The 14841-nt window shown below is 36.1% G+C and overlaps 1 protein-coding gene across 4 annotated transcripts in view; it reads left to right on the top strand.

Annotated features, from left to right (window-relative positions):
* Positions 1-14841, top strand: part of LOC127651547 (SH3 and PX domain-containing protein 2A-like) — a 143547-nt gene that overhangs the window by 91174 nt on the left and 37532 nt on the right. For 2 of the 4 annotated variants that reach the window (XM_052137435.1, XM_052137437.1), the window contains one exon: positions 7935-8063. The exons of 1 other annotated variant lie outside the window; for it this stretch is intronic. In XM_052137435.1, coding sequence (XP_051993395.1) covers positions 7935-8063 — 129 coding nt within the window. Of the gene's footprint in view, positions 1-3499; positions 3548-7934; positions 8064-14841 lie in introns of all 4 variants that reach the window. One more of the 4 variants, XM_052137434.1, reaches the window with a different exon arrangement.

The raw sequence follows: 14841 nt of genomic DNA, 5'->3' as shown, positions 1-14841 counted from the left end.
CACTGCCTAATACTTTTTTCTTGTAATATGATGCACACATCACATGGACTATTTTAGGATATTTTTGGGGTTCTTTTTTAAGCTTGTGAGGCACTATCAACTGCCATTACATTGAGGAGACGGAGGGCTATCTTCATCAAAACATCTCCCTCTGTGTTCTGCATAAGAAAGAAATTCAAACTTTCTTTTGCAACATCAGCCTAGCATCATGGTTGTTTTTAATATTTTTTTTTTTCAGAATCTTGTATGAAAATACAATAGGATATGTGCAATAAATTATGTTCATTCAACACAAAAGTGAGAAAGAGATGTGCTTCCTGTAAGAGAGGGAAGATGACCGTTTAGGGTCAAGAAAGAGACATAAATTACAGTGAGAGAAACAAAAACAGACGTTCACTTGGTGCTAACGTCAGTGACCTGAGTTTAATCACTAGTGTGTGTGTGTGTATTTTTCATGGGTGGGAGTGTTAAAGATTGAATAAATGCTCATAACAGTGAGTATTTCTGTGTGTCTGGGTAAAAGTAAGGTCAGAGGAGGTGGAAAGTTAATATCTATCAGATGAGAAGAACTGCACTATAGGACAGACCTCTGTATGGGTGTGTGAAACATTTTTTAATCATGAGACCTCCAAGGAACTTTTAGGTCAAACTTCATGAAGACTAGTTTTTCTAACAGGAACCTCAAGACCAATATATATATATATATATATATATATATATATATATATATATATATATATATATATCATACATTAATTCTAAAAACAGTCATGCTACATTGATTTACTTCATACAGTGGGATCCAGATGTTTGAGACCACTATTGAAATGCTATTTTTCAAATGACCAAATCTTTGTTACATTTAATTAGTGATCTAGATGATCTAGTGATTTAGAATTGTGCAGAATTCACATTCCTTTGTTTTAAAATGTTCCAAAATCTTAAAAACATGAATTGTCCTCAGTAACATTTGAATTTGTTTGCTTGCTAAATGCAAACATTGTTGTTGAGAGAACTAATAATATCTTGTTCAGCCACCTATCAATACGCAATATGGATTTAAATAACTTTTACTTGGAGACAACAGCAATTTTTGCTTCTGAAGAAAGGTTTGTCTTGCAAGGCAAGACAGTACTTAGAATTGTTTGATACAGACACAAAATAGACCCCAACACTTAACAAAAAACCTTTATAACAACCAATCAAATTAAAAGACATGCTCTAAACCTCACCATACATTAACTAACAGTGGCAACCAAAAACAACAATAACACCATAAATAAAGTCAGCAGACAGCAAATATGCAAATCAGCTAAATGGTTCAAAATGAAATTGTTCAGACAGCTCCGTTAGGCTAGTTGGGACAACATTTAGGGGAATATTGTTGGTCGTACATGCGTTTTTACGTAGATGCAAATTAATTCACTTTTTGTATTATCAGTGACTAAAAATCCCCATTTGCTGGATAAATTGTCATTTCATTTTTTATATCAGTGTATAGATGCAGAAAATATGATAACTTCAAACGGCTGCTTTGAAAATCGTTTGTAATCTTTTCAAGCTAAAAGGGGCTGACGAACGTGACATTTGCTTGACATTTTTGTGACTGATTCACCAGCTGTGTGAAGCTGTGTTTGCCTGTAAAGTGGGTGACATTCTTCAAAGTTGTAGAAATGTTGAGATCAGGGCTTGGGTGGGGACCAATCCTTGAAGGGCATGAAAGGGTAACAGCTGCTCTGATCAAATTCTACATTTTCATTTGTTGTGTAAGTGTTTAACATGCAATCATATGGAATGTAGCATGGAAGACATTTCAGTAATGAGTGGAAGGATGGAGGGATATTTGGGTGAGGTTCCTCCTGTGACGTTGAAGGTAAAAAATGCAAAAGTGAGAACCGAAATCAGCTTGAATTCTTGGAGCATAAAGCTGAAGTGTGTCATTTCATCAATGTTAAAGGGATAGTTCAACCAAAAATGAAAATGATATCATCATTTACTCACCCTCATGCCATCCCATATGTGTTTAACTTGATTTCTTCTGCAGAACACAGTGAAGATTTTTAGAAAATATCTCAGCTCAGTAGGTCCAATTTGCATTCTTTGTGCATATCACTATCATCACATATCACCAAGAATAAATAAATCATATTTGCACAACAGCCCACTAGGTGGTGATTCACACAAAGAATGCGAATCTGCAGAAAAACAGAAGAAGATCTCTCATGAACGTTCAGGAGGGCTGTGTGAAAGATGATTTATAGTAGGAAAGGACTTAAATATTGACCTGTTTCACAATCACACCTATCATATCACTTCTGAAGACATGGATTTAACCATTGAAGTCTTATGGATTACTTTTATGCTGCCTTTATATGCTTTTTGGAGCTTCAAAGTTCTGGCCACCAAGTTCTTGCTTTGTATGGTCCTACAGAGGTGAGCCATTCTTCTAAAAAATCTTAATTTGTGTTCAGCAAAAGAAAGAAAGTCATGCACATCTGGGATATAATGAGGGTGAGTAAATGATGAGAGAATTAACATTTTTGGATGAACGATTCCTTTAGAGCACTTTCTTCTATCCTAACATTATTACCAAAAAGTGATTCAAAACATTGCTCCTGTTTATTTATTTATTTATTGAGCATCTGGACTAGCCTGACATAGCAACGTTGGCGCAACCTGTTTGTCCGTTCAACGGAATACAGGGAAAAATGTTTGAAAACAGATCTGAAAATTATTTGAGCCATTTTGAGAAATGACACACTTCACATTTAAGTCATACCTAATTTTTGGCGACACGTATGCACATGCTTTTGTGGGATGTCTATTTACGTGTTTAAAGCAAAAAACACACAAAAAAGTAAACAGTAATAAAAGTAATTCTTCCCATCAGCAGAGCTCACGCCAGTGCTGTCTCAAGTTGTTTACCGAAAGTGAGGCCTGACATTTAATTTCCTTATGATGGTTTGTGTGTGATAACAGAGGAGATATTAAGAAACTCCCCTTAAATTCAGACATATTGGCTTTCCAAGCTAAAGATTTGTCAGAGTACGAACACACACACACACACACACACACCCACAAACAGTTGCATAGTTTTTTTTAGCACCATGTGATGTTTTATGAGTATTGTAACCAGATGGTGCCTTGCTTAATAACTCTATTAAGCTGTATGCGCTCTGCACTATCTGCCATTTAGCCAGTATGGGGTGTTTGGCAAATCCAATTAAGGGAGCTGCAGAGATGTGTTGTGAATTACAGTGAATGAATTACAGCTTGAATCTCACGAAAACCATCAACAAATGTCTGGATACTTTGCATAAAACATCCCCTCTTTATAGGACTATAAACAGTATGCATGGGTCTCAATGACTGATTAGAAATGAACTTGACTTGGATTTGCAGTGGAGATGCAAACATGCAAAGCTAATTGTAATGTCTTTTCCACTCTGTTCTCAACTTTCTGTTCCTTTTTTCTCCCTTTATATTCTGCTGCCTTCAGTTTGGATGTATGGCCTTCAGGAAAGTCCAACCAAGACTGAGGCCTCAGGTAGATATACTCCTCTTGCTACTCTTCTATGTGGTCATTTATCCTATTTTCCCACTTTTTGCTAGATCAAAATACCTACCTTAATCTCTTGCCTCTGTACACTATTAAACACAAGATTTTGAAAAAATAAGAATTGAGTGCATACTTGGAATTAAAGCATATCATCCTCATTTTTTAACGTTTGTTACTAGTTACTAGTTGGGTTGAATACACTGTTCTTAGACCAGCAAGACGAGAGATCCTTGAATATCATGGTGTTCCCTACACTCCACATTCTTCAAAATAAATATTTTTTAACAACTTATTATTGTTCTCCCAATTAGTGTATTGGTTTCTCGGTTCTTCTAAAGAATTTAAAGACGTGATCTTTATAATTAGCAAATGTTGCATTTTATAACCTTAATTGTAATTGTAATTATGACAACAACAATTTAAAATGCCTTTGCCCAAAAATGACAATTCTCTCATGATTTATTCACCCTCATTCCATCCCAGATGTGTATGACTTTCTTCTGCAGAACACAGTGAAGATTTTTAAAAGAATATCTCAGCTCTGTAGGTCCATTCAATGCTAGTGAATGGTGGCCAGAACTTTGAAGGCCTAAAAAGCATATAAAGACAGCATACAAGTAATCCATGTCATATGGTCCATATGACTCCAGTGGTTAAATCCATGTCTGCAGAAGAGATATAAGTGTGGGTGGGAAACAAATACACATTTAAGTCAATTTTTTTTGTATTATTTTAAATCTTCACTTTCCTATTCCTCTTTTTGTTTTTAGCAATTCACATTCGCATATCACCACTTACTGGGCAGGGAGGAGATTTTATAGTAAATAAAGAACTATTTATCATCATATTTCTTCAGAAGACATGGATTAAACCACAGGAATCGTATGGATTACTTATATGCTGTGAGCTGAGATATAGAGCAGAAAATAGAAAGTCAAACACATTTGGGATGGCATGAGGGAAAGTAAATGATGAGAGAATTTTCATTTTGGGTGATCTCTCCCTCAGGATTAAAACACACACACACACACACACACACACACACACACACACACACACACACACACACACACACACACACACACATGTTGTGTTTCCATGTTTTATGGGGACTTTCCATAGACATAATGGTTTTTATACTGTACAAACTTTATAGTCTATCCCCTAAACCTAACCCTACCCCTAAACCTAACCCTCACAGAAAACTTTCTGCATTTTTACATTTTCAAAAAACATAATTTAGTATGATTTATAAGCTGTTTTCCTCATGGGGACCGACAAAATGTCCCCACAAGGTCAAAGATTTCGGGTTTTACTATCCTTATGGGGACATTTGGTACCCACAAAGTGATAAATACATGCTCACACACACACACACACACACACACACACACACACACACACACACACACACACACACACACATTCTTAAAGATAATTAAAGCTGAAATGAATGCTAAAGAAAAAAATCTTGCTTAACTCACTAGATGAACTCTCCAAATTGTTGGAAAATTCGGCATGCAGTCGTCCTCTCCCATCACTGTTAAAATGTTCTTTATGAAACTTAAAAGGGTTTGTTAATGGTATCAGGCCTTAAAACCCTTATTGGTTTGTAATTGGTTCTAATTAGAACTTAGATTTTTCAAATAAGTCAAATAACTGGTTTACATGAATGAAGTTTATGCTGAAAGTGGAAATAGTTGTAGTTTTGCAAGGTTATCAGTTTAGAGGTTGGGACACAGTGTGAAAACCGAGGACAAAAAATATGGCATGAGACCTCGTGGTCTCCTCTCAGCCCTCTCCTGGGAAGTTTTTCAGACGTTGTATAAACATTTCAGTAAAGAATGTGCTCAGTTTTTGGAAATCAATTCTGACACTTACAGAGCAAGGGCCCTTTCTGAGCATGTTTTCACCATGTTCGCACACACCATAATTGGTTAATGTTTGGTAAAATATAGAAAAATATATTGATTCTATAATGTAGGGGTTCCCAAACTTTTTTGTCAGTCAAACCTCTATGATTTAAATTAAATACTTGAAGTATCCCTTAACTCTTACCTATGAGTAAATATAATTAAACAACATCTTCACATGTTATTTAGAAATAATTAGAGCAGCTTATATAGTCATTTTGAAATGACCATTTATTCTAATATTTAATATTTAAAAGTATAATTTTTAATAAAATATATAACATTTTATATTTTTTAAATAAATGTGAAATGTATTAAATATATGTTTTTATGTAATTTTTATTTAAATGTAATACTGTATTTAAATTTAATTGGTTTTTATTTTTGTTTTAATAATTCAATTTTTTTATTTAATTTGTAATATATTATTTTATTAAATAATGTTTTTATTATTTTATTAATAAAATTAAAAAATATTTATTTAAATGTAATCATTAATAATTTATGAGTTGTAATTTACCTTTAAAAATGTTTTTTTTTTTTTTTAGTATAGCTTCAAGTTTATGATTTGTATAATGTATAATTGAAATGTTATCAGTTTTTATAATTTATTTTGACATTGGCATTTCTATAAAAATCTCACAAACCCCCTGCATTCATCATGAATCCCTAGGGGTTAGTAAAGCTCTGGTTGGGAAACCCTGCTAAAATACACGGCATTTGCTTCAGTTATGTGTGTGCGTGTTGTGATTTTTTTCCTTCCCTTTAGCCTGTTTATTCCATCAGAATGTAATGAAATCTTTGCACCATTGGCACATACAGTGCAAATTTCAGAAATATACTTCATAGTTCACTTTAGCACAGCCGTAAGCATTCGGTTGAGCAATATGCTGTCAAGTTAGCACTACTTATTCATTAAGCATGAATCTGCTCTAATTAGCCTGTTCCATCCTGATGGTGAAAATTACAAGACACGGAACACCTGATCGCTCCTCTCCCCAGCATCAACAATACTAAACATCTTGAGTCAAAGGATTTCCCAGTAATTCTGATTTAAAAGTAATAGATGCACAGCTATTAATAAAGACACAATGTAATGTGTAATGGCAACATAGGCTGTCAGTGCCAAGACTTGATCAGTGCAAAAATGTTTTAGTAGCCTTAACTAATTAAATCCAACTTTAAAAATATGAATTGGAACTGTTGTCAATAAACTTTGAACTAATGATTGTCTTTTATCTTCTTACACTACACTGTACCATAGTTCTGTATAGTCCCTTGAAAGAAGTTTAACTATAAGCAGGAAGTCATGGAATGCATAAGGCAGATGTATGTTGTGTTATACTTACTTTTAAAGTACCTGCATTTAATAACATTTGTAGTTACAATGTTACAGTAAGCCTAAACCTGACCCAACCCTTACCCTTTAACCTAACCCTAACCCTAACTCCTAACCCTACCCCTATCCCTACTCCTAAACCTACCTGCACTTCAAACTCAATAGCAGCAAATGTGAATCTTGTGAGGATTTTGCAGAACAACATGTATTTTATGTATTTTATTTTTAGTACATAGTACTTAAAGACACTTGACCGGGGGGTTTTGCAAGTTCTTATGGTAATAACTGCAAAGTTTCACTTTTTACAGTCCAAATGTGCACATAATGATAATGTAAAAAGACATCTCCTTAAGATCCACTGAACAAATGAAGTCATGGATGGAGAAGAACAGGTTAAAGAAATTGTCAGGGGGAAAAAGAGACAAAAAGAGAAGAGGATAAAGACAAAAAGAGTGGCTTAGCCCCAGTTTGAATTGTTCTCTTATGTTTCACATAAACACAGCTTCTCTCTCTCGATCATCTGATCTGTCTTTACTCGGCCCACTCATATGTTTCTATTTAAGGCTTGGAAAACACTCTGCCCTGATTGGCGTTTTTTCTCCCCCCATTTCACCCAGATGGGAGGAGAGAGAGAGAGGGAGGGCTTTTTTCGCTCATCTGTTCAAGAAAAACGTTCTATTCCTCCACTCCAGAGTCACGGCCCCTACCGTAAGCAGCTCTCTGTCTGCCTCTTTCCCCTCCTCTAACATTCCTCCCTATTTCTTCCCAAAAATCTTCACTGTATTATGGAGACCCGGCGTTGCCACGACACCACCGAGCTATCGACTCCCTGAAGGAAGTTTACATCTACTTGCATTTTATTGGCAGTCATTTCCCCCCTTCAAATGCACGTGTACTCCTGGCTACAGTGAGGGCTAAGGTTCATCTAAATGGCCAATCGTTGTGGACCTTGCACGGTCAGATGGAGTTTGAGTTGCACTAGGTTGTGGAGTGCATTGGATTCGGAAGTGGATGGCGACATACAGAGGTCACAGCGGAGGTCGCTGGCAGGGCAGGGTTGTCGGGGGAGGTGCAGGGATAGCGGGACGGTGGCTGACAGCTTGTTTCTTCCCATCCCTGGCAGGACTGGACAGTAGTGAGCCCATGGTGCTGGAGCAGTACGTGGTGGTAGCCAACTACGAAAGACAGGAGAACTCGGAAATCAGCCTGAAATCTGGAGAAACGGTGGATGTGATTGAGAAGAGCGAGAGTGGTGAGTTCCTGAGACACACACACAGACACACTAATTGGGTCACCACGTGGTATTTACTGGTGAAAGCTTGTGAATACAAAAAACACAAACACGCATAGTTGCCTAGACATACATTGAATGTTTTCAAGTATTCGCAAACACGGACAAAGATAAAGCCTTTATTGATGTCCGTTATCTCTGTTTTTATCCTTTGGAAAACTCAACTTTCAAACGTGCTCAACAGAACAGTTTTGTTTTGTTTTGGTTTGGTCACCATCATGGTATGCTATTATGCTAGAAATCCCCAGCAGGCTTCTTAACTGTTTAAAAGGGTAGTTTACACAAAAATTAAAATTATCTCAATCTTTTCTTACCTTTGTGTTGTTCAAACCTGTTTGACTTTCTTCTATGGAACACAAAATGAGATGTTAATGCAGAGTCTTAGGGTGCGTTTCAATCAGATGCCTAGTTCAGTAGTCAGAGCTCTGATCAGAGAGTCAGACATTTCTAGGGCTGTCTCAGTCTCAAAATTGCTCCAGTGCACTGAAATGTTAGCTCCCTAAAAATCCCCAGAATGCACCAAAAAAAAAAACGAAACGTCATCATGTCTTCTTAAGTCTTTCGAGTGTTAAAGGAAGAGTGCAAGTATGAAACCATTAAGTCAATGCCTTATTTTCTCTTTAGCCTCCTGAGACCCGAGCACGACTGCTGTGTGCATTTTCCATTTCCCTTTTCGATTTGTAAATAGTAGCCCATAATAATCATGCAAAAAAAACAAACAAAAAAAAAACGATTGAAGAGCAAATACTTTTCCTAAAATTGTATGTCCTCATATGGGGAAGCTATAGAATGTTATTTTTTTGTGTAATGGGAAAAGCACAAATAAAAAAACGTATTATACTTATACTAATAAAATTTATTTGAATTGATTTGACTTTTATGTAACAATATTTTTTTCTAGTTTGGCAACAAAATCTCAATGTTCTCTTTTTGCACAGTCAAACAAACAAGTGATACCCAGTGTTGAAACATTTTACCAATCAGAAATTAGCATTATTTATTCTGATTCAATGTAATGGCCAGCATCATCCAATCACTGCCAACCATGGTAAAAAAACCATGGTATGTATGATTATCATTGTCCCATGTCTGCCAACCATGTTGAGTGGTCCAAACATAATCTGCAGCCTGATTTTATGGGTGAATGCACTTAGCTGCATAAGAAATCAATAGGATGCACCCTTCTTCCCTATTTAGTGAATGACTTTACCTTCAGTGTGCTGTCTATCTGCACTGGTCTAAGAACAGTTCAAAATGCTCTTTATTTTCACCCTAACTCTATTTTTCAGCTTTTAGATGAACCCATTCATTTTCAGAGCTCTATTTTCATTAGTGTGAAAGCACAGTGTTACACACAATGACCGTTCGCAACGTCTTATCCAATTTTTGTGAGAGCACTAATTGTAATCGCAATTTTAGTGGCAGTGCAAAGTGCAAGTGGGCGCGGGTGGGAGTGTTATATGAAAAAAGAAAAAGTACGAGATTTGTTGTAAACTTTCTATAGATCATGGCTTATTTTTCAATTACTATTATTCTGTTTAAATTTACATTTGTAGTTATAGTCTAATTTGTAAGTCTAAATGTATTTTTACACCTGTTGTTGTAGAGTGATTTTTAAGTTACTGCAAAATGGGGCGGTGGAAGAAGTTGGAGAGAGCAAATTGTTTGGAATTGGTAGGCTATGATTTTTTACCACTTCGTTATTTTGATTATATATTCATTTAGTTTGAAGTGTAATTTCAATTTAGAAATATTTTGGTTTATTTTTATCATGTTTCAATAAATGTATTTAATTTATCAATATCGTCATGTAGAAGTGAATTGCGTGCCGATACAATCATTGTTAATACTAGCCATGATTTGTGTGTTGGTTGATGGAAATTATTAATAATACTTACATTCTCTGTAATTTAACAGAGCGTACATCCAAATTCTCTTGACAATCACATTTTCCATGCTTATAAAAGGAGCGTGTCACTGTCATAGAAATATGCCTGACAATCATCAATGATGCAGTTAATGCACAAAAGAATGTAAATTTCAATTCTAATTCATTGCTTACAGTCCATTTATACTACCAACTTCTTATGAATGTGCTGTCTTTGTTAATATCACTGGTGCACTTAAATTGCACTTTATCCAGCCCATTTGCGCAATTTCGCCAGACCTACTTGCACCTAGACTTAGTGCATGCTTGCACGAAAATACCACAATTTCATGCCAACTGACTTTGTGCTTATGACTTATTGCACAGCACTGCGCTTAACGCTAGCACTCTTAAAATAGGGCCCTCGATGTGGTAATGCACAGTGAATATAGTATTTCTACATTTAAATAGACCTATAGTCGACGTTGGTGGTCATTGTGTTTAACAATATGATGTTTCGCAATAAATCGATTCAGTTTCAAATTGAAATATCGGTTGAAATTGTTGGTTGGTGTTTCTACCAACGACAAACTCTGACATGAGATCTGACATGACTTGGCACGTCAAAAGTTTTTAATGACAACCCAGAGTGTCCTAAACTGAGATCATTCTGTTTAAATAAAATTGTATATTGTCTAAAACACACAATCCACACATGAGGATGTAGGGTCACATGAGGTTAAAAGAAATGTTGTTTGTAATGTATGTTATGTTGGTTCACCAGCTAGACCAGCACGAATCCAGCATTTACTTCCCTGAAAATATATGCTGTTCTAAGGTAATTTTTTCATTAAGGACAACTCCTTTAGTATTTGTAAATTTCCACGTAATTCTACTGGTTTTGGCTCCACCTGGAGATGTCATTTTGCCACTTTACCTAATGTTTGGATGGCCAGAACCCCATCTGGATCTCTGGGAGGATAGAACCCAGATTGATTTGGAATCTCCATGAGATAGGCCTGACAAGTTTCTGGCTTTAAAGATGTGCTAATGGACCAGGATCTATTACAATGTCGAGGTTATCAGCAACAATGCAAGGACGAGAAGGAGTGGAGATAGAGTGTAGTTTTTTTTTTCCTTTGGTTTCTCAGATAAACCTCACTAATGCTGTAAATGTTCAAACTTTGTGCAAACTTTTTAATGCTAGTGAATCTTTTGGCCTTGTACAGCCGAGGCAGAACATGTTGACTTTTCCAATGTTCTGAACTTTGCTTCTAGTCATGCTTTCCAAACACTGCAGCCAAATGCTTGAATGTAATGCATATTGTTTGACCATTTCTTTGCGCCACCAAATAACTTGCATCCTACTTTTGGAAGAAAATTAACCCATTTATGTATTTTTGTGAGTATTCACTGTATTAAAGTGTAGTTATTAAATTATTAAGATGAATAATACCAAAGATTGCTACAGCAAGACCATTGTCTGCTCACAGAGAACTTTACTTACTGGTTTCAAACTTAATTCTGAGTCTGTCTTTCTGTGGCACTTTGAAAATTGATCTGTTCAGTTTGAGTGACTGTTACTGTTTTTTAGTCCAAGTAGAGAATAGGCTTTCAGGTAAAGCAATCAGTTACTATGACCAACAGTCTGGAGATTGCTTCTATCAGTTGCAGAAATAATGTAATTACAAAAGACTGAAAGAGACTCCTGGTGTAAGAGCCTCTCAAGATTTGATTGTCCCTGAAACCCTTGGCTTTCTCAGCCACTGCAAATTACAGCTGTTTTACAGTACCACGTGTAGACAATGTGCAATGACTTAACTTGAGTTTGGAGCTGATGGTTTGGGAAGAAACAAACCAGGCATGGCTGGTGTATGGGTCACATGATTAATGAGCTTGAGAAAAAGATGCAGAGAGTGTCATAGTGAGAGAAAAGGAGGGAATGTAAATGGCCAAACCTTTAAAACAGCAACAGACAGTTAGGCCAAATCATTATTTGAACTCCTTGTCCTCTACTGACTCTGCAATTCCTCGAATGTCCAAAGTATTTACTGAAATTGAAGATGAGCAGCAGTAGCCCATTGTTGTCCCAACTCCAAACTCTGTTCACTGCAGCAGACTGACTCCAAAACTCATTATCCAATTTTTTTTTTTAACATAGTAGTAAACGGCTACCCTCGTCAGAAGGCAGTGTGACTGTCAAAGGGCTTATTTTATTACTTGGTTATCATTCATTCCAGCTTTTTAATGTGCCTGAAAGTGCTTTTATAAGAAGCAATTGGCAGAAGTTGGGCAGCTTCTGGCTTTTCTCTGGGTCATGGAGAGGGAAGAATGGAAAAATTCCCCTCGTCCTGAGTTTCATAATAGCCTAATGGATCTTTCAGGGCCTCAGACTCTTCCAGAGTGGTTACTGTGTCACGCACCCCATACCAATACCAAGAAGTTTTTCCTGAGTATATATAATTTAGATTATAGATATGGTTAATCTCAAACAAAGTAACCAAGGTTTAAAGGTCAATGTGCGATTTACATTGTAGATGTCATTATTGTATGCTCTTCCATGGCACAATCCATTTTTTTTTAGCAAAGCCTCCAAATAAATTTAAATTAAGGTGACAGCTAACAAACTTAATAAGTTAATAGTAGAGATATACCCAAAAAATGAAATGTTGTTGACGTCAAATATTGTATTGGTAAGTTTGAATATGTGCATGCACAATGGAGTTTTGACATGATTTTCAACCATAAAGAAAAGTTTCAGAGAATAACAAAAATGTTGAATCTTTTGCTTATAGATAGCACAAAGGTTGTATGGACTACTTTTATAATGCTTTTTTGTCCTTTTTGGAGCTTGAAGAAAATCATATGGGTTTGAAATTAAATGAGGGCGGTCAAAACAAGTATGTGTTGCATTGCCACAAGTGCCATCAACATTGCCACAAGTGGTGCCATAGCGGACGTTAGTGTGAACTTTACAACTACTGTCATGGCGGAGAAGCAGTTTAAAGAGAATTATGCTGAGCAATTAAAGTAAAGCCAATATATTTATAGCAACTTACCTGAATTATAACACACCAAGTTTAATGACCCAGATTTTGATTATAACTCTATTGGCCCCTTAAGTATTGAGCTTTGTTACTGTCACTGTAATGCAAGAACACGTTAGGCTTAGTCTGCAATGCGATGGCCAATCATTCCCATCTGCTTATGTGTATTTGCATAAAGTTTATTTTAGACCTTAATGGGTTATAAACGTACTATTTATATTGTTATGCTAAAGAACATTAACCAAGGATTCCATTGAGAAGCAGAATATGTTCGAATCTCACTTTTAGCTCTTTTGGATTCTCACAAGAACGCTACAATTTCCGAACAATGCTCTACTATGAAAATGTATCTGTGCCATCAATATTGTTAGGCTCCCTCCCATCCTCTCGCCACTCTCCCCTGGGTCCATCCATTCAGCTGGTTACCAGCGCTTACTGAAACAGAATCAATAGAGGGCTGCTCCTGGTCTCGGGTAGGCTGCGTTTGTCTTGGCCTCGCTCCCACTGGAGATCCGGTCCATAGAGAGCCTCACTGAACCTGGACCAAAGAGTTCAAACTCTCATTTGCATGTAGCTCTGAGTATGTCTGAAAAGATCTTCATTAGTCTGGTGCTGTAATATACCAATCATTGGTCTCCATTGATTTATCTATTCAGCTCATTCAGATCATTTTCTTAATAGTAAGAGGGCCGCAAAGCTGAAATAGGCTTTTACCATTTTGAAAAAGGAATGGTCAATATAATTTTTGCTTTCTTTGATTGAATGGCAAAAAAAATCAATCAGTAGCTGGACTCTGTATCTAGCAAACTGGTATCTAGCGTATACCAGGAGTTTTCAAATTGGGTGAAAGTTAGTCTCCCCCTAGAGCACTTGAAGACAGCCATCAAAAAAAAGAAAAGAAAAAAATCTGATTGCCTATTTTGCCTCATCATTTTCATCGCCCCTACATCAGTGGGAACAATGAGTCTGACTTTTTGATGTGCACAGGTGATTGATGCGGGGCTGCACGGTAGAAAGGACTTAACTTAGGTAATGCCATATTCCAATGTCCTTTTTTAAATTAATGTGATATCGTTTAAAGGAATAGTTCACCCAAAAATGAAAATTCTGTCTTTTACTTGTGCTGTTCTTTCTTAAGTGGAACACAAAATGAGATGTTTTAATGGTTAGCTTCCATACAGTCAAAGTGTATAGTGATCATAAAAGTAAAAATGCAAATCTCATTATATTCAAATGTGGTGCATGACGTTCAGTTACAAGATACTGTATGCAGAGCCAGTGAAATTCGGCATGTTGAACGTGAATGAGATTTAAAAGCTGAGGCGTAGGGGAAAATTTGCAATGAAAATAAAACACTTCAATTACAGTTTGTTCCTCACACAATGTGTAATGCTTCAAAAGACTTTAAATATACAATAGTGCACAAGTAATACGGACTACTTTCAGACTTTCATTTTTTTGTCCATTTTGGAGTTCAGATTCTTTTTAATGTAATGTATCTTTTTTTTGCAAATAACTTTTATTGATTCATCAATTAAATAAAGAAAGGCAAAGCCTGATCACTCATTCATACAAAACAATATAGTAATTTAACTTTTGTAAGACACTTTTAGTGTTAGAAAGGTCATATGTGAGGAGGCGTGAATTATCACGAATATTGATTGTAATTCACACCTGAAGAGACAAAGACCCTCCCCTGGGCCTATCAATGAGGAATGTGACAGAAAGAGAATGAATGTGAGGATACTTAATGATAAAAATCAAGTTTTAAGTTAAAAGAAGTAATCTGACTAAACATTTTCTGTACATAAAGACTCCACTTAAA

This window comes from Xyrauchen texanus, chromosome 11 (assembly GCF_025860055.1).
Source record: "Xyrauchen texanus isolate HMW12.3.18 chromosome 11, RBS_HiC_50CHRs, whole genome shotgun sequence".
NCBI classification, from domain to species: Eukaryota; Metazoa; Chordata; class Actinopteri; order Cypriniformes; family Catostomidae; genus Xyrauchen; species Xyrauchen texanus.
The sequence above is the reverse complement of the archived record's forward strand: the minus strand, read 5'-3'. Positions and strand labels throughout refer to the sequence as shown.